Source organism: Panthera pardus, unplaced genomic scaffold (assembly GCF_024362965.1).
Source record: "Panthera pardus isolate Hobbes unplaced genomic scaffold, ASM2436296v1 HiC_scaffold_24, whole genome shotgun sequence".
Taxonomy (NCBI): Eukaryota; Metazoa; Chordata; class Mammalia; order Carnivora; family Felidae; genus Panthera; species Panthera pardus.
In genome coordinates, this window is record NW_026526810.1 from 77,215,259 (window position 1) to 77,241,276 (window position 26,018).

The 26,018-nt window shown below is 35.5% G+C and overlaps 1 protein-coding gene across 6 annotated transcripts in view; it reads right to left on the minus strand.

The window, feature by feature from the left end:
- The window catches only part of RALGAPA1 (Ral GTPase activating protein catalytic subunit alpha 1), a 265,198-nt gene that overhangs the window by 25,703 nt on the left and 213,477 nt on the right, over positions 1 to 26,018 (minus strand). For all 6 annotated transcript variants that reach the window (XM_053889353.1, XM_019426141.2, XM_019426152.2 and 3 more), the window contains 2 exons: positions 7,607 to 7,765; positions 6,036 to 6,163 (listed from right to left, as the gene is read on the minus strand). In XM_053889353.1, the coding sequence (XP_053745328.1) occupies positions 6,036 to 6,163; positions 7,607 to 7,765 (287 nt within the window). The remainder of the gene's footprint in view (positions 1 to 6,035; positions 6,164 to 7,606; positions 7,766 to 26,018) is intronic.

The window sequence follows — 26,018 nt, forward strand, 5'->3', positions numbered from 1 at the left end:
TTCAGAATATCACGTATGTACATAAATGCATGCATGCATACATACATACACATAAAGCCCCAAAATACAAATTACAAGAATTATAACATACATATTGCATTCCATCTAATAAAATCTCATCCTCTGAGGCCCAGATTTTCTATGCATTCTTCCCTTATTTTCTTACTTTGAAAGCAATGACTTCTTCTTTGGAACTCCTAAAGCATTTTATCTTATAACCCTACTATCCTGTGTTATATTTTATCTTGTGTTATAATTATTAATTTACATTATTCTTTCTCCTATTAAATTGTAAGCTTATTGGGGAAACAATTATCATCTACAGTTGAACCCTTCAACAATGTGTAGGTTACCAACACCCCCATGTAGCCCTAAAATCTGTGTATAACTTTTGACTTCTCCAAAACTTAACTACTAATAGCTTACTGCTGATAGGAGCCTTACTGGGAACAGTTGATAAACACGTATTTTGTATATTATATGCATTTCATACTTTATTTAAAAAATTTTTTTTTTAACGTTTTATTTATTTTTGAGACAGAGAGAGACAGAGCATGAAAGGGGGAGGGGCAGAGAGAGAGGGAGACACAGAATCGGAAACAGGCTCCAGGCTCTGAGCCATCAGCCCAGAGCCTGACGCGGGGCTCAAACTCACGGACCGCGAGATCGTGACCTGAGCTGAAGTCGGACGCTCAACCGACTGAGCCACCCAGGCGCCCCTCATACTTTATTTTTTAAAACAGAGGTATACATTAATTTTTTTTTAATGTTTATTTTTGAGAGAGAGAGACAGAGCATGAGTTGGGGAGGTGCAGAGAGACAGGGAGACACAGAATCCGAAGCAGGCTCCAGGCTCTGAGCTGTCAGCACAGAGCCCAACGTGGGGCTTGAACCCATGGACTGCAAGATCATGACCTGCTAAGTCTGACATTTAACCCAATGAGCCACCCAGGTGCCCCTATATTTTTTATGTTTATTTATTTATTTTGAGAGAGAGTGGGAGACAGGTAGAGAGAGAGGGAGAGAAAGAATCCCAAGCAGGCTCCTTGCTGTGCTCAGCACAGAGCCTGACACAGGGCTCAATCTCATGTCTATGAGATCATGACCTGAGCCAAAATCGAGTCGGATGCTTAAATGACTGAGCCACCCAGGTGCCCCTCATACTGTATTCTTAAAGTAAGCTAGAAAAAAAAAGTTAAGAAAACCATTAGAAAAAATACATTTACAATAGTATACAGTATTTATTGAAAAAAAAAATCCACATGTAAGTGGACCTGCACAGTTCAAACCTATGTTGTTCAAGGCTCAACTGTGATTTGTCTCTACGTCTCTCAAATCTTTACTACAATCATAAAAGTGATCAGTAATTTTTTTTTAAGTTTATTTATTTTGAGAGAGAGTATTTATTTTGAGTATATGTGTGCACATGCAAGTGGGGGAGGGTCAGAGAGAGAGAGAGGGAAAGAGAGAATCCCAAGCAGGCTCCTTGCTGTCACTGCAGAGCCTAATGTGGGACTTGGTCTCACAAACCGTGAGATTATGACCTGAGCTGAAATCAAAAGTCATATGCTTAACCAACTGAGCCACCCAGACGCCCCAGTAAATATTTTTGATAGAAGAGAAAGAGTTCTATCTCTTGAACTGGTGGTGGTTAAACTGTAATTATTCACCATATAATATATTTAGAATTTATGTACTTTTCTCAAATTATATTTTACAGTAAAAAAGGTTAAAAAGAAATATTTAAGAAAAATGGGACATGTGAGATGGTTAATTTTACATCAACTTGGCTAGACCATGGTATCCAGTTTTTGGTTAAACACCAGTCTCGATGTTGCTGTGAAGTTATTTTTTTAGAGGCAATTACCATTTAAAATCAAGAGACTTCGGTGGCTCAGTTGAGTGACCGACTCTTGATTTCAGCTCAGGTCATGATCTCATGGTTCGTGAGTTCAAGCCCCACATCAGGCTCTGCTCTGACAGCACAGAGTCTGCTTGGAATTGTTTCTCTCTCCTCTTTGTCCCACCCATGCTCACTCTCTCTGTCCCTCAAAATAAATACATAAATATTAAAAAAAATTAAAATCAGAGGCTTTGAGTAAAGCAGATTACCTCTGTCATGTATGTGGGTGCACCTCAACCAATTAATCAAAGGCATTGAGAGAAAAGACTGAGGTCCCCACAGAAGTAAGGTATTCTACCTCCAGATGACTTCTGACACAGATTACAATATCAACTCTAGCTAGAACTCCTGCAGGTTTCAGACTTGCCAGTCCCCACAATCATGTGAGCTAATTCCTTAAAATTAATCTTTCTCTATCTAGGTATACACTTCCATCTAATTGATTCTGTTTCTCTGGGAACCCTAATACAACATGATTACATACTGTAACTTCTAAAAATTTCTTTGTATGATAAATCTCATGTTAAAAAAAAGAGTACATACATGATAGCATCATATTTAACATCTGTACATACTTGAAATGTCTCTAGGATCATAACAAATAATTGCTTTTAAATTTTTATTTACTGTATAGAGTCATGATAGCTAAGATCATGAAATTAGTACTTTGTAATTATTATCCCCACTACAAAAAAGCCAAAAGAAAGAAACAACCCAATCCCAACCTCTGCGCGCGCGCGCACACACACACACACACACACACACACACACACACACACACACACACACACACACAGGTTAACTAACAAATGATGGCTAAGATCAACCTGAAATTCCCCTCAGGGCCAATGGTTACCCAGAATCTGCCTATTCTTCCTCCCCAGCATTGCATTTCAATTCTAATTGCATGATCAAACCAACAAACTGAGCTTGAGACCAAAAAAAAAAAAAAAAAAAAAAAAAGGCAAAAAAACAAAAAAAACAAAAAAAAACCCCTAGCTGACAAAGACCAAGGTTGCAAGAAAATGTTTTTCAAGTACAAGTAATGCAAGAAATGACAAGTGAAGTGAAGGAGAGGTTTCAAAGCTTGAAAGACAGTCATCAATACTGACAGATTACTGTAATTCTGGCTGCCAGCATGATCGATTTGGACAGCATATGACAATCAATATTGTCCTCATTTAGTGAACAACATTAGATTCATAGTTACAGAAGATGTTCCCAGGATAAAATTTAAACTGTATTTAATGATCATAAATAGCACAATTTATGCTGTGGAATCTTAGTGGGTACTTTCACTGGGCATAAAATAACTAACGCAGCAGTACAATTATCCAAATATAAGTGAGTTTATTACATATTCTTTTATCCTCTTATTTCTCTTATTAAAGTAGTAACTGGTGGTTTTCAAAGCCTACTTCTATTTCAGTTTCTTTTGTAATTTCTGTTAAATTCTATTGATCTGTTTTAGGACACGTGATTTTTTTTCCTTAATGGGAACTTACCTGGATTTGTCAAAAAACATACATTGTAAAATTTAATGTATTTCTGAAATATATATTTGTTTTTTAAAATTAAAAGACATCTGTAATTCAAGATCTTAACATCTAGTTGTAATTTAGTATATAACGTTTCATTGAAAAATCAAGCAATCTACCTGTGTGAAATCATTTTCCCTGATACTTAGTATTAATATAGAACTTCATGAATCTTTGTAAAAGATGACTATATATTTTTCAGATTAGCAAAGGCTAAGAGTATCTTTATTATATCCTTTTATATCCTTAAGTAGTATGGGGAAATAATTTCCATATGGCTTCTAAATTCAAGCTTCCAAGTCAAGAAAAATTTCTTTGATTTGATTTTATGTTTTTATTCTGTGTGTTCCAGAAGCGGTTTTGCTGATGGAAATTGCTCATATTGGCTGTGTAAATAGTGTTCATGTTTACTCTTTACATCTGAAATTATCTCTCATCTTAGAAATTTTCTCCAATGTTGCATCTATTAATGTCTCAGCAAGATTAAGAACTTCGTGAAATAGGCCTGAAAATCCAATACAGTCAATTAACCTACCAACCAACCAAACATAAAAACTCAATTAGGCAATTCCTTGGTGTTGGGTAGAGTTGTTTTATATTGACTGTAATCTTTACACATAACAGAATTAATCACTGCACAAAATAATGTACCTTATTTCATTTCCTAAGCACATCCAAATTCATTACCTCATTTAATCTTGACAATAATTCTGAGATGGGTATTATCTTTTTTTACAGACAAAGAAAGTGAGGTCTAGAGATTCTATGACTAGACCAAGATTACAAGGCAGAGCTTGAGTTAAAATCATTATTTTCTAACTGCAAACCCAGCCACCATACCTCTAGTGTAACATGTAAATCTGAAATAGTTCTCAAAAGAGTATAAACTTAGGTGCAGGAAAAAGAAATTAAGTCATAGCCCCCAACACTTTTATTTTGCATTTTTAACTACTTGGTAAGGTGTACATCTTAAATATTTGTACTTCAGGCCAGAAATAGTTTGTGTTTGCTCAATAAATGGAGTTCCTGTTTTATGACACAAGAGGCAAATAGAATTTTCTACTACAATCTAATTTCTCTCTCACCACTTTCCCAAAAGATTTAAGGCATTCTTTCAACTGTGTCTTAAATGAAAGGGTGGAGGACACTAACCTTAGGATGAACATCAGGATCAGGCCATGATCAGAAAGACAACCTCAGAGGAGTTGACAATGTGGATAAAATGAGCTTATGGGTAATAATCTGCGCATTCCTTGTAGGATTAGCTACCTTTCTAGAGATATTCAAGAAATAATAAACTGAATCCTTACATTTCACAATGACCACTTCAAATCTGATCTTTCAACTTAAAGTGAAGATATAACTGTCACAAGTAAGAAATGCTATATAAATGTCATTAAGCTTAATCAATATATCATGCCATGATCCACCTATAATTCCATTTCACAGTGTCAGAATACATGAGAAATTACATAGGAATCAGATTGCTTAAGTCAATTTTCATCAAAAGAAGAGAATATATGTGGCAGACTTACGATAAATCCATTTCATGTGGAATAGAACTCAGGATATTTTAAAAAGCCTTCCCTGTGAAGCTTAACATCCACAATTTATTAAGAAAAATAATTGAAATGTTTTTAATCATATAGAAAAAGTATATGGAAATAGAAATTCATTTCAGAAAGCAATTAAAACTGTGTCCCAGGCATTGTTCTAAGAGCTTTATACATACTGACTCATTCAGATCTTATAACACAGTGAGCTAGGTGTTATCATCCTCATTTTATAGATACGGAAACTGAGGCTCAAATTATTTAAATAATATTCCCAAGGCTAGATAGCTAAGCATTTGAGTCCAGAAATCTGGCTCCAGGAGCCATGTTCTCTCTTTTTTTTTTTTAATGTTTATTTTTGAGAGAGAGAGCAAGCGAACACGAATGGGGGAGGGGCAGAGAAAGAGAGAGACACATAATCTGAAGCAGGCTCTGTGCTCTCCCCACAGAGCCCGACGTGGGGCTCAAACCCACGAGCTACGAGATCATGACCTGAGCTGAAGTCGGACACTTAACCAACCCAGGTGCCCCTCCAGAAGCCATGTTCTTAAACACCCATGTCCTCTCATACTTCCATGTCTTTATCTTGTTCCCTCTGCCTGGAATGCTCTTCTTAATCTCATCCACCTGATTACCTCTTATTCATCATCCTTCAGTATTCAATCCTCACATTTCTGAGGCTGCTTCTCATTATACCTCCAAAACACTGTACATAACTCTGTTACAACACACGCACTAAAAACTGTATATTTCCTTAACTAGATTGAGTACTTTATGATGACTGTTAGGGTTATTTCTATACATGCATAGTATCAGAGTACCTAGCATGGGACCCTAATTAGTTAACCAAAAGATAAGTCCTGATTAGTAGTGTATAAAAGAAAATACATCATTAAAATATCACAACAGCACAAACACTGGGGAGGAACTCTATCTCTATATATCAATGAACAGAAACTCAAAGGTACTGACCCATAAGACATACTTACCTTGGAAAGCAGACATGTATTAGAGTAGAAACCATACTGTTAAAAAGGATACAAGTTTTGATACAATGGAATCAGAGATTTTAGAGCACGGCTTGCATTTATAGCTGTTGCTCGAACCATAATGGGTAGAACTTTTCCATTCACAATAGCACCATCAAAAAGTGGACCAAAGAAGGGAACCTGATTGAAAAATTAGAACATAATTTTATACTCATATTGAAGAAAGGTTGTTATAAATAAGAACAATCAAGCCACTGCACACAAAAATGTTTCTACTTCCTCTTTAATTCTTCCTTCAGTAGAAATACTATTCAAATTTAATTCTTTTCCATGATTCACACGAAGACAATAAATAAAAAATGCCAAAGGTCTACATGGTTTCCTATTCAAACAGAACTGTGCTTCATTTAACTGACTAAATAATTTATATTCCCTGCCAATTTTCAAATTTTTGTTGTCTCAACTGTACACAAAAATTCAACACTGGAAATAAATTTCTTTTCTTCCACTGAGTAAACACAATAAAGATAACACATTCTCATAGGCAGCAAGTTAGTTTTTCATTATTTTTGTGACCACCTTTACTATAGAACCTAAAAGACCTTCATTACATAGTTTATTAGAAAAAAAAATCTATTTTGATAACTGTCATTTTTATCAGATGACTGACAGTTTCAAAGTAATTCTATTTGAATATGGTTGGTACAGATGACAGCTGAAGGCAAGGACATGGGATGTGAATAATACAGTAAATATTTCAGGCTTTGTGCCCATATGTTGTCCCTGTTATATATTCTTCTTTGATTTTTTTAAAAAAGAAAAACCTGGGGGTAAAGGGGCAAGGAAACAAAACAAAAACAGAAAAAGAAAAAGAAAAAGAAAAACCCATTAAAAAAGTAAAAACCATTATTAGCTTGTAGGCTGTACAAAAATAGGAGGTGAACCATAGTTTGCTGACCTCTGGTTTATATAAACCCTAAAGAAACCTGGCTGTAAGCTCAAATTCACATGTGGGAAAGTGAGTCTAATTCAAGAAATTCTAAAGATTCATGATCAACTGTCAAAAACTAGGTTTTCTATAAATTAAAAGTATTTGATTTAAAAAAAGTAAGAAAGATACCCAAACACTATCACACTTTTATTATTTTGAAAGTGTGTTTCAACCCTATGGTATAAGACATCCAACCAGAACAAATTTTTTTAATACTTTGTAGAACTTTCATTTATTAAAAGTGACACGATTAAATAATCATGTACTCCTTAGTAAGATATACCAACTAAAAATAAAGGAATCATACATTCTTGACCTAAAGGGAATGATTGCTTCTTATTTTACCTTTTAGGAAACTATAATCATCCTCTTAATAAAAGGTAATCCTGTTGTGATCTTAGTACAAAGGAACTTCTGCTCTGGCACTTCTCCCATTTGAACATAGTTTCTTGATATTTTTTCTGTTTTAGCTCCTTCTGAACCAGACTTATACAATTTACATTGTTACACGAGTCTTTGTCTCACTTCCCCTGTTTTCACAACCTGATGCCTAGTCTAATCCCTCTGAAAGAAGAAACTCACAAACCCATTCAGAGCTCAGAAAATATTATTAAAATATAGTAAGTTCTTACCTCTGGTTTTTTCATTATCTGGATACTGAACATGTGATTTTTCATTGGATATATGACAATAAGGACATCACCAAATTCTGTAGGAATAATTCCTCTCCTGTAGTCTCTAGTATGCTCTGACCAAACAATGTGTACTTCATCATTTCCCAAATGTCTCAACTGGAAAACCAAAATAGTTCATAGTGCTTTAGAAAAAGCATACAGTTTTTCATACAGCTACCGACAACATACTATACTATAAAAAATATTAAAAGATAAAGAAATTAAAACCTCCCTCTCTCTCTGCCCTCCCCCACCGGCACGCACGCGCTCTCTCTCAAAAATAAACAAACATTAAAAAAAATTAAACAAGCGAATATTTTAAGATTCTACTCCTTTTTTTCTGACCATTCTCTCAAAGTGCTAATGAGCAGTAAAACTGCCTAAAGAAGGCAACAGGAAGAGAAGGAAAAGAAATAGGTAAGTCATAAATTGGGTAAATAACCTATTAAGTAAGAGAAAGTCGACTGTTGGTTCAACAAATTTCCAGGGTTTCTTTGCCTATGAAATGTTGCCTACAAAATTCTTCCAAACAGACTTCTTGAAATTTGTTACAGTCTCAAGATGTTGTTTAAATATTTGTGGTGCTTACAAAGGCTTCTGGCAATCAGAGAGAGTTAACATTATGGTGGTTAAAATGATAAAAAAGCAAAGCATCCAAAAGTTGGATTTCTAATAAGTTATTAGAAAAATGAACTTAATGCCCATTAGTCTTGAGTTTTCTTCATAGAGATTATTGTATAAACATGTATTTTAATATACAATGTGATTATCTTAGTATATTAATGGATTCTGTCACTGTCAACATCTGAGTGCATTTTTGGTGCATATCTCACATGGGCTCTTTGACTGCTTTCAGATAAATGGACACACTGTATGGGAAGGTTTGGAAGAGAGAACTAGGATGTCATCAATATTTTTTGTATGAGCTAACATACAAATGATTTGTTTTTGAAATATGTAATTTACTTGGCTTAAAGACCACAGAGTAAGAGAGAAGTTTAAATGTGTCATTTAAATAACAACAAAAAAAGGAGTCAAATCCAATTAATGAAAGGCTCTCTTCTGTTAGCCTTAACCCTGGAGTTGTTTTTTGTTTGTTTGTTTGTTTTTTAAGTAAGCTCTGTGCCCAACCTGGGGCTCAAACTCATGACCCCAAGATCAAGAGTCACACACTCTACTGACTGAGGCAGCCGGGGGCCCCTTAACCCTGGAGTTCTTAACCCAGGTTCAAGGGGTCTGTGAATATTTGAAAATTACTTGGCAAAATTTCATTTGTGTATTTTTCTGAGAAGAGTCTATCAAATAGGAGTACGTAATACCAAAAAAGCCAAGAACCATTGTTCTAATGGTTTCTAAAGTCCCAAACACCAGTCGATCTTGAAAATCCTAATCACTATGAACATCACTAAAGTATCTGAAAATACAAGGTAAATCCCTGAATTTTAACATTTTTATTCTTTTTTTTTTTAACATGTGTATTCTTAAGCAAGAAATGCCCTCTCAGATACTTCGATGGATTATAAGATAGAGGTAGCTATTACTCTAAAGACAGTACCCAGCTAAACCTATAGACCAGAATCTATTATTTTAGAAATATAGTATAAAAATATTTATTTTCTTTTAAGGAGACTTTTTTAGGTTTAAGCGTATTAAATATTTTTTCCTTTTTGGAAACAATAAACATATTTATTGCTCTAAATTCATGATGGTAGGCCTAATCATCAAAATATTGTTTAAGTTTTAATTCTTCATTATTTACACCACAACACACACACGTGTCGAAACACACACCCCTTGAATGATATAAATTCGGTACTTGGGCTCTGTGACATTTTAAAAAACCAAACAGATTACACAACTTAGAAAAGCTATGGCTCTATAATTTCATTTTTTAATCAAAATACTTTAAAAATATCCTTCCTATACAGCCATCCCCATGTGTCAGCTTCCCTAATAGGTTTATGTTAACTGAATACAAAAGAAATGTGAAATAAATTTAACCAGGAGGGATGATCCAATCTAATTTTGATACATTAATGTCATATGCTGTACATGTTACAATAGCAGCCAGATCTAATACTAAGCTCCAGGCTATACTGAGATTTCCAAATGGCAGATTGTTCTAAGTGATATCAAGTATAATTGAAGTAATAAACGATAGTAAAAGCTGAGCACACTGTCAGGAAGAATTTAAGTATTTACTTTTTAAAATTAAATGAGTTAGGTTAGGAAAGACAAGACAACTGAAATAATGCAGGTCTCAATTTACAGAAAATTCCTTTTATTTATCTGCTACATTAACCCTTGAACTCTTGCCAAAGCTATCTATAATTTCTAGTGCCTACTTATCTAAAGAAATGAGAGAAAAGGGCAACTAAAGTTTTATCTTATAAACAAAGCCTGTCTTCAAATATCTACCACAGAGTCTTAAAAGTCTGTTATAGAAGTTTAATGGGAAAAAAATAATACATTTTTACTGAGAGGCTGTAATGAAGATATTATTTATGGCAAAGAACCATGCATATAACAAAGTCATGCTAAACATATTCAAGCATTTTGAGGGGAAAGCTTCAAGACCATCCCTTACCTTTTTTTTTAAATAATTATGTTGTCATGATTGGGCATGTTTTTGTATCTTTAAGTCTTTAAAACTTACTACATAATAAACACAAATTGAGAAATTGCTTATCATTGGTATGTATATCTTAGGGATTTTTGAGAGATTGCTGAAAGAATGAATTTTGAGTATTAACAGTTAATAGAAATTTCAAAAGTGAAGTGTGTTTGACACTTTGACATGAATATATAATATTTGATGTTTATTTATTCTCTATCTCTTAAGGACTTACAAGGTTGTGTCCTGTGTATCCTCACCAGGTTTTCTATACTCCAAAAATTCTCAAAGAGTTCCTACCTACATGTTTTTGTACCCAGATGCTAATCACTTCTAAAAGAGAGTACAAGACTTCTGTTTATGGGATAAATCTGGTAAAATGATTGGCAACCAAACAGCCCTTCCAAATCCACTTCAAATGCTGATGAAATAATTTTAATTCAGCTATATAATATAGGCAGCAGATTATCATTATCAATTCATGAAGATAAAGAAGTTAAATGAAATTAACATGTACAAAATTGAAATCCTCAATACATTATAGAATATTAGCACTGAAAGAGACCCTAAGTAAAGTTCTGATTTCCAGCCCCATACGGGAACTCCCACTGCAACATCTCTGACGAGTAATCCTGCTTCTATCTGAATGAATACTTCTAGGGTTGGGAACTTTATACCTTCATAAATCAGCCTATTCATTTTTAAAGAGCTACAATCATTAGAACATTCTTTATGCTAAGCTAAAATTTGCGTTCCTGAAGCCTGTTCTTCTACAATGATCCTTATCAAAGAAATCCAGTCTATATTCTATATGTTATCGTTTCAGATATTTGAAGATTGCTCTAATGTAGATTTCAACTTTTATTTTCCAGGTTAAATGTGTCCTTACTTCCTCTTTGAGTTTGCAAAGCTATTCATTATCCTGGATTATTTACCTCAGTTTATTGATGTTTCTATTCAATTGTGGTGTCTGGAATTGCACACATTACTAATATATGCTCTGACCAGTACAGTAAGCTCATAGTGGGACGACTTTCTTTGTTCTGTTAACTGAATTATTTTCTGCATTTTTTCAAAGTTGGCTCAAATAGTAGTTGTGATTAATTCAAACCCTTCAGTCTTGTTCGTATAAAGTCCTAAGCAGGTACAACTGACTGCTAGAATTAAAGAGAGAATTTATTCTTTTTATTTATTTACTTACTTATTTTACTTTTTTTTTTTAATATGAAACTTATTGTCAAATTGGTTTCCATAGAACACCCAGTGCTCCTCCCAACAGGTGCCCTCCTCAATGCCCATCACCCACCCTCCCCATCAACCCTCAGTTTATTCTCAGTTTTTAAGAGTTTCTTATGGTTTGGCTCTCTCCAAGAGAGAATTTATTCTTATTAAATTTCACCTTGCCAGGGTCAGATTATCTTTAAACCTATCTTGTTAGTCTGGTTCTGCTATTCAATGTGTTGGCTCTCTCTTTCACAGATTTGGGCTATTCTTAAATTCAATTTCTTGTGTATTTATTTAGATTTTAGATAAAAATGTCAAATAGACAAATCTGGGTAACAGCCTTATATGGCAAGTCATTTCAGTGTTCCTCCTGGTTAAAATAATATCCAACATCAAGAACCTGGGTGGCTCACGTTGAGCTTCCAACTTCGACTCAGGTTGTGATCTCACAGTTCATGAGCTCAAGCCCCACTTCAGGCTCACTACTGTCAGCCTGTCAGTGCAGAGCCCGCTTCAGATCCTGTTTACCTCTCTCTGTCCCTCCCCTGCTTGTCCCCTCCAAAAATAAGTAAAAAAGAAAAAATATCCAACATTTATTAAATTCTCCCTATTCTAAGTGCTTTGGCATAACTGAATTTTAACAACAATGCTACAAAGTAAGTACAATTGTTATTACCCCTATTTTTTTTACAGGTGAGGAACTGAAGCTGAAGAAGATAAATAAACTTGCCTCATGTAACATAAGTAGTTACGTGGTAGAGCCAGAGCTGAAACTCAGGCAGGCTAATTCCAAAAACCATACTTTAACCACTTCTCTATATGCCTCTCATTAAATAATTAATTTAGGTCTCTAGATATGATTATACAACCAGTCATGAATATACTTAATGAACTATTATTAAGACCACATTTCTTCAACTTGTCCACAACAACTTAGCTAAATGCTTTATACTGTCTATGGCCTTCCCTGTCTAGTAATCCTATTAAAACAAATTAAGTTACTTTGATGTGATTTGTTATGGTGAACTCATGGTGGCTCCTAGTGATCACTACTTCATTATCTAAGTGCTCACAAACCATCTGTTTAATAATCCTATTTTGTCAGGCATTGACATGGAGCTCATGAATGTTAGTAATTTTTGTAGTTAGTGGACTGTTCCATGTCCTTTTATGAAAATCAGATGTTTGCCTATCTTAAGACAGTGTTCTCATTTTCTACAATTATCAGAGATTACATTCAATTCTAGATTTCCTCAATGCCACAAAATAGAATTCATTTCATGGAGCTGGAGACTAGATTTCATGTAAAGTAACTTATCATCTTTCACACAATCAGGTTATCCTCTGAATTCCCCATTTCCATTGAAAGTACCTAACTACTAATTATAATTAGTTAGGATCAAAATCTGAAAGTCTTCAATTTCTGTTTTCCTTATCTATATCTCATTTTTTTTAAAACGTTGCCCTAGGTCAGATGTTCAAGTCATCCTACATACTTGCACTAGTTCATAAGTTCTTAAAAGGCCTCTCTCTTACCCTCCCTCCTTCTTACCTATCTTTCTTGATACATTAGCAAATACTGAGAGATGACTAAATGCATTGTGCTGGCTGGCACAGACAGATACAATGGTGAAAGAAAACCAAACATAGTCTCTGCTCTCAGAAAGCTTCAAGTCCAGTGAAGGAGACAGAATAAAAGAATTAATAAATGAATAATTAATGATAAAGATAATACTCTAAATAAATTTCTCTGAATGCAAATAACAAAGAAAACTGATTATTACGGTACTTGAAGAATGCACAGAGGTTAATTAGGTTTGGCAGTTCAGGAGATTGTGGTATGAACATGCAGAAACTGAAACTGAGTAATACTCACTGCTTCGAGCCCTCATTCTTTTCCCTATCTTTCAGATACCCACATATAGCAAAAAACCCCACTATCATATACTCATCAATCATGTTAAAAAAAACATACTTTCATATATTTTAGGATCATACATATTTTCATATGTTCACTTGCTGTCTGCATCATTCATTTTTTTAAATATGAAACTTATTGTCAAATTGGTTTCCATACAATACCCAGTGCTCATCCCAACAGGTACCCTCCTCAATGCCCATCACCCACTTTCCCCTCCCTCCCACCCACCATCAACCCTCAGTTTATTCTCAGTTTTTAAGAGTCTCTTATGGTTTGCCTCCGTCCCTCTCTGTAACTTTTTTTCCCCTTCCCCTCCCCCATGGTCTTCTGTTAAGTTTTTCAGGATCCACATAAGAGTGAAAACATGGTATCTCTCTCTGTATGACTTATTTCACTTAGCATAATACTCTCCAGTTCCATCCACATTGCTACAAAAGGCCATATTTCGTTCTTTCTCATTGCCAAATAGTATTCCATTGTGCATATAAACCACAATTTCTTTATCCATTCATCAGTGGATGGACATTTAGGGTCTTTCCAGAGTTTGCCTATTGTTGAAAGTACTGCTATAAATTGGGGTACAAGTTGCCCCTATGCATCAGCACTCCTGTATCCCTTGGGTAAATTCCTAGCAGTGCTATTGCTGGGTCATAGGGTAGGTCTATTTTTTATTTTTTTGAGGAACCTCCACTAAAAGGCAACTGATGGAATGGGAAAAGATATTTGCAAATGACATATCAGACAAAGGGCTAGTATCCAAAATCTATAAAGAACTCACCAAACTCCACACCCGAAAAACAAATAATCCAGTGAAGAAATGGGCAAAAAACATGAATAGACACTTCTGTAAAGAAGACATCCAGATGGCCAACAGGCACATGAAAAGATGCTCAACTTCACTCCTCATCAGGGAAATACAAATCAAAACCACACTGAGATATCACCTCATGCCAGTCACAGTGGCTAAAATGAACAAATCAGGAGACTATATAGATGCTGGAGAGGATGTGGAGAAATGGGAACCCTCTTGCACTGTTGGTGGGAATGCAAACTGGTGCATCATTCATTTTTAGTAATTAAGAAAAGGTTCTTGAAACAATAGGCATGGTATCTAGTATACAATTACGTTAGCAGAGTGGGCACTCAACATATACTGCTGACTATTAAAAAGACAGTCTTGAAAATGCTTTATTGAAATGTGTGACTTAAGTGCAGAAGGTGTGTTTGAAAAGACAATGGCTTGAAAACTGGGTTTTGAAACATACCAACAACCAGCTGAAAAAAAAGAAAAGAAAATCCATACTGGACTTTCTTCTAGTACAACCAGAAGCCTAGAATAAAATTTTCCTTTAAAATATTTTCCATTACAGAAACTCAAGAAAACAAAGCTATTATATTTGGAAACTGTTGGATTCTGAAGTTTCAGAGGAGAAGCAACAGTTTTTAGACATGTGGGGTGGCTTTTTTGGTTACATTTGGACGAACATGGACTTCACAGTTCTTGGAAAAACACCAGAGGGTGTTCAAGTCTGTATGCTTGTGCTGAAGAAAAAGAGAAACACAGGTGGGAAAGAAAAAGGACCACAGGAAAAAGAGAGGAGACCTAGGAAAGGGCTCAGAGAAAAGAGAAGAGGAACAAGACATGATTAGGTTAAGTCTAGTTATAGTACCATGTACTTATCTTGGTAAATTTTTTGTCATTATGTAGTGCACAGCATAAAAACAGAATTATCTGCAATTATGGCATTTATTTAAATACGCCACTTTGATGATGACAGGAGCTGTAGGTGCTATAAAGAGAATAAAATAGGGTAATGTGGTAGTGTTACTGGGTGAAGGGGACTTCTTTAGTTGGAAGGTTTGGATAAGTCTCTCTGACAAACTGTCATGTGAATCTGAGGATAGAACAGTGAGAGTGAGAAAGCCTGATGATGTGGAGAAAGAACATTTAAAATGGAAAGAACATAAGTGCATAGCCTCTGAGACGGGTATGAGCTTGACATGCTGGCAGGTCAGAATGAGAGCCAGTGAGGCCAGATTGTGCTAAATGAAAAGGAAAGTGATAGGAGATGAGATCAGAGAGGTAGGCAGGCAGGTGGCCAAATCATGTAGGGCATTGAAGGCCGTAGTGAAGAATTAGAACTTTATTCTACATGCAATGAGAAGTCACTGCCATACCATCCAAATTATACCATTTGTAGTGGTGAGATAAATTTATTCTGAGCCATTTCTCTATACTCTTGTCATAAATAATATATTTACAGAAATTGGGGTTAAGGGTAGAGGGTATGATATTAAAATAGAATTATTTTATGTAAGATTGTTAGTTTGGGGTCAAAACCATGAGTATAATTCTGTACCATTGACTATTATACTAACTCTACTTTTACTAAAATAATAAAAGTTTTTGTTATTATTTCTTAAATTTGTTTTTGAATTCATTTTCCAGACTATATTTAGCATAAAAGTTCTCTGGAAAGTAAGGTATATTTCAATTTTATTTCTAGATAAGATAAAGAAAAATAGGTCTAAAATTAAAATCTGACCAAGCAGGTCAATAAAGCTCATTTATTTGGGAAACTATTGTGACCAAATTCCAAAACAGAAAATGAAGTGCTGTCCATTACATTAACGATTTTTCAGAGGAAACTGACTTGGCTGTATAATATTTCTAAGAGAGTACTTTGTTAGACTGAATGTTTGATTAATTTGCTCAAGAAGTATAGTCTATGTTGTAAAAATTCTGTTACTACTGTCTTAAGACTTGAAAAAGCTTCCCTTCACAAGAAATAAAACACTACATTTAAACAGGTTCAAGGATATTTACCTCTCATTCTGAGAAAATAAAATGCTTAAAATAATTTACAAAATCACCACATGATTTTGTAAATAAAAAGTGAGAACTAAAATTAGTTTCTATAAAATAGATATAAATGATTTTCTCCTATCAAGTTTAAAACACAGAACCAGAGTCGTAAATAATTCTAGCTTGCCAGAGGCACGGCTATTTCTTTATACTGACTGTCGACTACCTAATTTAATTAGAGGTATTAAACTCCGTGCTGAGGTCAACGAGCCTTACTTCCTCCAATATTACACTTCAACCAGTGCTCATTAATGTGTCTACTGAATGGATTAACACACCTAAAGATATATGTACAAAGGAAAGGGGGACAACCTAATGATACCCAATTGTTCATTTGTAATAGGACACATGTTCTAGGCCTCAACTTATTACCACTAATGTGGAATTTATTAAATTCAGGAGAAAAAATACCAATACAGAAAGTGATTTTTTTATTAGGGAGAACTGGTATAAGACAACTGGTTTCTATGATTAAGTTTAAATGTTTAACCTTTTATTAAAAACAAAATTGATACTATAATAGAGCTAAAATATAAGCCTGTTGGAAAAATCTTACATACTAAGACTCTGAAAAGCAGATTAAGGGCAAGATTCAAAGGGAATAGGGAAAGGAAAACTCAGTATATATAGAGAAATAAATGTTAAGATTGTTTTGACTTCTATCAAAAAAAAGGTTTAGAATAGTTATATTGAATTATGAGACCAGGTATATTTTTCCTTTCTACTGAATTAAATGAAATGTTGCCTCAATTTAGTCCCATCCTGATACAGATTTTATTTAAACTGATTTAAATTACCTAGGAGAACTATACCCTTCCAAAATGATGTTGCTTTATTATATATTGTTTATAATTTTGATGGGCTTCACTTTCATATGGTAGGTACCATACATGTGAAAGTAGTGACAATTTAAAATTTTCACTAAAACAAACAAACCCTTTAAATTGTTTTATTTAAGTAAAAAAGCCTAAGTAATGAGGGTAATTTTCTTCAGTAAAACAGGCATTAACAAAAAACCCAACAGGCATAATTATTTTAACAACTGAAATAATTCACATGCTTGCATTCTAAAATTTCTAAAAAATGGGGCGCCTGGGTGGCTCAGTCAGTTGGGCGTCTGACTTCAGCTCAGTCACAGCTTGTGAGATGAGCCACACACAGGGTTCTGTGCTGACAGCTCAGAGCCTGGAACCTGTTTCAGATTCTGTGTCTCCCTCAATCTCTGCCCCTCCCCCACTCACACTCTGTCTCTCTCCTTCAAAGATAAACATTAAAAAAAATTTTTTTAATAAATAAATTTCTAAAAAATTATAAATATATGCTTACATTTTAAGTCAGGATACTTCTGAGATGCCTGGGTGGCTCAGTCGTTTAAGTGTCTGACTTGAGCTCAGGTCATGATGTCACGGTTTGTGAGTTCAAGTCCTGCATCAGGCTCTGTGCTGACATTGTGCAGCCCGCCTGGCCTACTTGGGATTCTCTCCCTCTCTTTCTGCCCCTCTTCCACTCACGTGCATGCACTCTCTCTCACAAAATAAATAAACTTAAAAAAAAGTAACAATACTTCTGACATCTCACTATTAAATAATTGGAATATTATGCCATGCAATTGCCTGTGTCCTTTCTCCCCACATTGCCTGTGGGAAAAATATTAGCACTTTTCCACTTGGTAAATTACCAAATAATTTTAAGTTTATTTATTTTTTCCAAGTTTATTTATTTTGAGAGAGAGAGAGAGAGAGACACCACGTGTGCGAGTGGGAGAGGGCCAGAGAGAGAGGGAGAGAGAGAATCACAAGCAGGTTCCATGCCGTTAGTGCAGAGCCCAATGTGGGGCGCGAACTCACAAACTGTGAGATCACGCTCTGAGCAGAAATCAAGAGTTGGACACTTGCCTGACTGAGCCACCCAGACACCCCAATAATTTTAAATTTAGAATTAGCTTAAAAGAAAAAAAGTTAAAAGTTTTTCTAAAGTGTGATGTTAGCAAAATGGTGGACCAGGGAAGCTCTAAGCTCTTATTTCTCCATAGAAACACTGAAAAATATGAAACTTATATGTAGAAATTTCACAAAAGAACCTGTTACAGCTAACAAATGAATTCAGCAAAGTTTCATGATACAAAATTAACACATGAAAATTAGTTGCATTTCTATATACTAGCAATGAACAATTAAAGGTTACAAAACAATTCCATTTATGATTACATCAAAAAGAATAAAACACTTACAGAAAAATTTAACCGAGGAGGAAAAAGACTTGTATACCAAAAACTACAAAACAGTGTTGACTTTAAAGACTACAGGAATAAATGGAAAGACATCCCATGTTCATTGAATAGAAAACTTAATACTGTTAAGATGACAGTATTACACACGCGCGCGCGCGCACACACAAAGATGATAGTATTACACAAAGTGGTCCAAAAATTCAATGCAATCTCTATCAAAATCCCAACTAAGTTCTTTGTAGAAATAGAAAAACCTATCCTAAAATTCATCTGAAATCTCAAAAGACCTTGAATAGTAAGGACAATATTGGGGGAAAAAAAAAAAGAACAAAGTTGTAGGACTCTTATTACTTGATTGAAAAACTTACTACAAAGCTAAGGTAATTAAAGCATTTAATTAAAGCAAAAGACCTCCCCACACATTTAGACCAAGAAATGCATATGGAATCCAGAAATAAACCCTTGCATATAAAGTCAGCTGATTTTTGACCTGAATGCCGAGATCATTCAATGAGAGAAAGTGCAATCTTTTCAACAAATAGTGGTTGGAAAACTAGATAGTCATAAGAAAAAGAATGAAGTTGAACCCTGATCTCCACTATATACAAAAATTAACCAAAAATGGATTCAAAAATTAAAATGTAAAAGCTAAAATGATAAAAATCTTAGAGGAAAACATATGGGAAAATCTTCATGACATTAGATTTGGCAATGATTTATTGAACTGACACCAAAAGCAGAGGCAACAAAACAAAAACGTGATAAATTGGACTCCATCAAAATTACAATTTTTGTACATCAAAGGACACTATCAAGAGAGAAGACAAGCCACAAAATGGGAGAAAATATTTGCAAGTCATATAACAGATAAAGGATTAACATCTAGGATATATAAAGAACTTCTGTAATTCAACAACAAAAATGCAAACCTAATTAAAAAATGAGTTAAAGACTGAATAGACATTTCTCCAAAGAAGATATACAAATGCCAAAAAGCAATGAAAAGCACATCACTAGTCACTAGGGAAATGCAATTCAAAACCACAATGAAATACCACTATGCATCTATCTATTAAGATATCTACATTTGTTTTTAATGGAAAATAACAAGTGTTGGCAAGGATGTGCAAAAATTGGAACCCTTGTGCATTGCTGGTGGGGATGTAAAATGGCACAATTACTGTGGAAAATAGTTCTAGTTCCTCAGAAAACCAAACATACAATTTCCCTATCACCTAGAAATTTCACTCATAGGGATATATCTAGAAGAACTGAAAACTGGGGGGTGCCTAGTCAGTTAAGCATTTGACTTCAGCTCTGGTCATGATCTCACAGTTCCTGAGTTTGGACCCCACATTAGGCTCTCTGCTGTCAGCACAGAGCCCATTTTCAGATCCTCTGTCCCCTCCGCCATTTGTACTCTCTCTCTTTTTAAAAAATAAACATTAAAAAAATTTAAAAAATTGAAAACAGGGATTCGAACAAATACTTACATGACAGTGCTCAGTGCAGCATTATTTACAATAGCCAAAAAGTAGAAACAACCCAGTGCGTCTATCAGGTGAATACACAAAATGTGCTATATACATATAATGGGATATTATTCAACCACAGAAAGAAATGAAATTTTGACACCTGATACAACATGGATGAACCTTGAACACATTATATTAAGTGAAATAAGACAGACACAAAAAGACAAATACTGTATGATGCCACTTACATGAGGTACTTAGAATTGGCAAATTCACTTAGTGTTTACCAAGGGCTGGGAGGAGGGGAGAATGGAGAGTTACTGTTAATGGGTAGAGTTTGTGTTTGAGAAGATAAAATTCTGGGATTTCCAGTTCACAGTATGGTACATAAGAAGCTTAGAAGTTGCCACTTTATCCTAACAAGTAAAAGCTGAACAAACTGGAAAATCAAATACACTTCTTAGATTAGAGAAGTAAGGTCACAGAGCAAATCACTGCCCCCAAAATTGGACAGGCAGGCAAATATGGAGAATGACAACAAAGCAGACACCTCTGTCTGAAACTTGTGGCAAGGTAGGAAAATGTAAATTGTAATTGCAAATTCCTGGAGACTCAGTATGGACAGGCCTAAGAGGCTGAAGATACATCAAAACCAGAGTTAGATATGGCAGGGATGATAAAATTACAACTATGATTAACATGCTAAGGGTTCTAATGGAAAAAGCAGACAACATGTGAGAACAGATAGATAACATAAGCAGAGAGATAGAAATTTTCAGGGAGAATTAAAAAGAAATGCTAGAGATAAAAAACAAAAAACAAACAATCTAACTGACATGAAGAATGCCTCTGATGATCTCATTAATAAACTAGACATGGCTAAGGAAAGAACCTCAGTCTGATAACAATAGAAACTTCTAAACCTGAAATCCAATGAGAAAAAAGACTGGAACAAAAACCCCAAACAAAATATCCGAGAACTGTGGGACCACAAACACTGTAACACACATAAGAGAAGAAGAAGAAAGAAAGGAACAAAAGCATTATTTGAAGCAAAACTGAGAACTGCTCCAAATTAATGTCAGATATCAAATCACAGATCCAAGAAGCTCAAAGAACACTAAGCAGGATAAATGCCCCCAAAACTACATTTAGGCATATCATCAAACTTCAGAAAATTACAGATAAAGAAAAAAATCTTAAGACAGAGGAAAAGAGCTATTTTATTTATAGAGGAGCAAAGATAAAACATCTGACTTCTCCCCTGAAACCACACTAGCAAGAGAGTGAAGTGAAATATTTAAAGTGCTGACAGACAAAACTACTGACACCTAGAATTCTGTACTCTGTAAAATAATCCTTCAAAAGTAAAGGAGAATAAAGACTTTCTCAAACAAAAATTGAGGGAATTTGTTGCCGGTAGACCTACCTTACAAGAAATGTGAAAAGAAGTTCTTCAGAGAGAAGGAAAATCATACAGGTTAGAAATACAGATCTATATAAAGAAAAGCACCAAGTAATCAATAACTGAAGAGAAAATAAACTTTCATTTTTCTTATTCTTAATTGATCTAATAGATCACAGTTTGTTCAAAGTAATAATAGGAACAATGCATTTGATTATGTATGCTTATGTATGTGTGTATATATATATGTGCTTATCTATAAGTAAAATAAATGATAGCAATGATACAGGGCTAGAAGGGAAAAATTAAACATATGATGTTATTATAAAGTATTTGTAATATCCATGAAGCAGTATGGTATTATTTGAAAGTGGACTTGGATTAGCTCTAAATGTACAGTACAAACTCCAGGGCTGTGGCTAAAAAAAGTTAAAAAAGAAAAGAAGTATAATTGATATGCTAAGAAAGGAGAGAAAATGGAATCATTTTATAAAGTGCTCAGTTATAACTAGAGAAGGCAGAAAAAGTGTGGAATATGAAAACAGAAAGAACAAGGGTAACAAATAGAAAAAAGTAACAAATGTGGAAAATATTAGTCCAACTATATCAATGATCACTTTATATGTCAATGGTCTAAGTATACTATTAAAAGACGGACACTGTCAGAGTGGATCAAAAAAATAAGACCCATTTTAAATACTAAGACATCTAGATTAAAAGTAAAGGAATGGAAAAATATACCATGATAATACCAATAGAAAGAAAAGTGGGAGTACCTATATTAATTTCAGACAGAGCAGACTTCAGAGCAAGTAAAGTTATCAGGGATAAAGAGGGACATCACTTAATGATAAAGAGGCTGGTACTCCAAGAAGACATACCCAATCCTTAATGTGTATGCATCTAACAACAGAGGGTCAAAATATATTAGGCAAAAAACTGATAGAACTGCAAGTAAAAGTAGAAGAATCCACTATTATAGCTGGAGACTTTAATACTCATCTATCTGAAATGGAGAGATCCAGCAGGCAGAAAATTGGTAAGGATATAGTTGAACTCAACAGCTCTATCAATCAACTGGATATAATTGACATTTATAGACTACTTCATCCAACAATAGCAGATTACACATTCTTCCCAGATTCACAAGGAATATTCACTAGATTGACTACATTTGGGCCATAAAACACACCTTCATAAATTTAAAAGAATAGAAATCATACAATGTCTATTTTCAGACCACAATGGAATTAAACTAGAAATCGACAACAAAAAGATAGCTGGAAAACCCCCAAATACTTGGAGATTAAGCAACTTCTAAATAACACATAAGTCAAAGTATTCTCAAGAGAAAATTAAAAATATTTTGAACTAAATGAAAATGTTCTGGAAATAGATACTTGTGATGATTGAACATTATAAATGTTTATGCCAATGAACTGTACATTTAAAAATGGTTAAGATAGGACTTGTGAGAAGATAGTGGAGTCCAAGTATCCTAAGCTCACCTCATCCCACAGACACACTGAGGTAACAGCCACATCAGTGAAACTAACTCTGAAAATGACTCACAACTTGAAGACTGGCAGAACAGAGCTTCCATAGTTAATGGTACAGAGAAGACCACATCAAAAACAGTAGAAGGAGCAGAAGCGTGGTTGGGAACTCTCCCTCCCAGAATCCTCCCCTGTCCCTGTGAGAAAAATCATAAACGAGAGAGACACTCTAAACATGAAGAAGCAAGAGGATCAAACCCAACCCCAGGCACCCCAGGCATGGGGATCCCCATGAGACTTTGGCTTTGAAAACTAGTGGCTTAAATTTGAGGATTTTTCAATCAGTAGGGTTTAACTCTGACTACTTTAAAACTGAGTTCCTGGGGTGCCTGGGTGGTTCAGTTGGTTAAGCGTCCAACTTTGGCTCAGGTCATGATCTTGAGGTTTGTGAGTTCGAGCCCCAAGTCGGGGCTCTGTGCTGACAGCTCAGAGCCTGGAGACTACTTCTGATTCTGGGTCTCCCTCTCTCTTTGCCCCTCCTCTGCTCGTGTTCTGTCTGTCTCTGTCTCAAAAAAAAAACAAACAAACAAACAAACAAACAAACAAACAAAAAAAACACACCAAAACCAAACATTAAAAAAAAAAAAACGAAACTGAGTTCCCACCCTTAAAGAGCCAGCATAACAAATAACCCAGGAGATACACAGCACAGAAACAGCAGTTTGAAAAGCAACTGGGGTAGGGCGCCTGAATGGCTCAGTTGATTGTCTGACTCTTGATTTTGGCTCAGGTCATGATCTCATGGTTTGTGGGATTGAGCCCTGCATCAGGCTCTGCGATGGCAACATGGAACTTGTTGGGATTCTCTCTCCTTCTCTCTCTGCCCCTCCCCTGCTTATGCTCTCTCTCCCAATCTCTCTCAAAAATATATAAACATTAAAAATAAATGAAGGAGCACTTGGGTGGCTCAGTCGGTTAAGCGTCCAACTTCGGTTCAGGTCATGATTTCATGGTCCATGGTTTTGAGCCCCACGATTGTCTCTGTGCTTACAGCTCAGAGCCTGAAGCCCACTTCAGATTCTGTGTCTCCCTCTCTGTCTCTGCTCTTCCTCTGCTTGTGTGCTCTCTTTCTCTCAAAAATAAATAAACAAACATTAAAAATAAAAATCAACTGGAGTATGAGAAGTAGATTTAATCTATTTACTAATCTCAAAACGTGTTGGAGGGGCAGGGATCTTTGGAAGAATTTTCCAAGAACAAAAGTGCTGGCTGGCAGACCATTCCTCGCCTGCCTCCCTTCCACCCTAGACAGCCAGATATTTGTGGGAAGCAGAGTGAACGTTCTCTGTGTATCTTGTTAGCACCATGGTTCCCACCCCATCCAACCAGCCCTACTCCACAGACATTCCTGCAAAGTGGCTCCTGCTCTGAAAAACCCTGCTGCAAATAACCCTAGCAGAAACCTGCGCCACTCCAAAGTGATTTGTGTCTTGGGGACAGGAGAAGATAACCACACACACCAGTGTGCCCACAGTCTTGGCAGCCGAACCTTGCAACTGGCAATGCAAAGGGAGTGCCCTGCTGATCAGTGTGACTGCACCCCTACTCATGTGACTAGGGGCAGGCACCTGGTCTGTTGGCCCCACTCATCAATGGAAGCCTCTAAGAGCAGAACAGGGAGAGAGCCATATAGTGCCTAGGTTGAGGGCAGGTATCTGGTCTGACTGCTGATACCACCCAACTACAAGCATGTGGTGGCCCCAGACAGTCCCCTTAACAGCACAGGGGCCAAACTCCTGCCCAGTATGCTCACAACAGGCAAAGTGGGCCACTGTAGTTGACTGTACTGAATGCAAACACAGCTCAGCCACAACAGTACGGAGCATGCAGCTCACATAGGAGACACTGCTGAAGTGCCTGGTTCTGATGAACAGGAGAACATTGTGCTAGAGGGCACCAAAGGATGTCTTCTTCATAAGGCTACTACTTTGCAGATCAGGAGATGCAGCTGACTTTCCTGATACACAGAAACAAACACAGAGAGTCAGACAAAATGAGGAGACAGAGGAATTATGTCCCAAATGAAAGAACAAAACAAAGCCACAGCAAAAGAGCTACATGAAACAGAGATAACAATAGGCCTGATAAAGAATTCAAAGTAATGGTTGTAAAGATACTGTATTTGAGAAAACAGTAGGGGATCTCAATGAGATCTTCAAGAAGGAGATAGAAAATATAAAAAAGAACCAGTCAGAGATGAAGAACTCCAATTCTATAACTGAGATAAAAAAAATATACTAGAGGGAATCAACAGCAGATCAGAGGAGGCAGAAGAATGGATCAGTGATCTGGAAGGAAGAGCAATGAAAAGCAACCAAGCTGAATAGTGAACAGAAAAAAATAATAAAAAATGAGAATAGGCTAAGGAAAATCTATAACATCATCAAGCATAAACACATTCACATTACAGAGATGTCAGGAGGAGAGAGAAGGAAATAAGAGATGGACACTTCCCTAATCTGGGCAGGGTAACAGAAACCCAGATCCAGGAAGCACAGAGACCCCCAACAAAACTAATCCAAAGAGGTTCATACCAAGACATAATAATGAAAATGGCAAAAAGTAGAGAGAAGGAGAGAATTTTAAAAGCAGCAAGAGAAAAGTTATACACAAGGGAAACCACATAGGGCTGTCAGATGATTTTTCAGCAGAAACTTTGTAGGCCAGAAGGGAATGTAATGATATATTCAAAGTACTGAAAGGAAAAAACCCTGCAACTGAGAATACTCTACCCAGCAAGATCATCATTCAGAATAGAAGGAGAGAGAGAGTTTCCCAGACACACAAAACCAGCACCACTAAGTCAGCCTTACAAGAAATGTTAAAGGGAATTCTTTGGGTGGGAAGAAAAAGCCAAAATAGTTGTAAGAAAATAACGAAAGGAAAAAAATTTCACAAGTAATCACAAACATATAATAAAAGTAGATTGACCACTTATAAAACCAGTATTAAAGTTAAAACACGAAAGTAGTAAAGCCAATTATCTTTATAAAAATCAGTCAAGGGATTCACAAAATAAAAGGATATAAAGTATGATATCATATACATAAAATGTGGGGTGAGGAGTAATAATAGATTC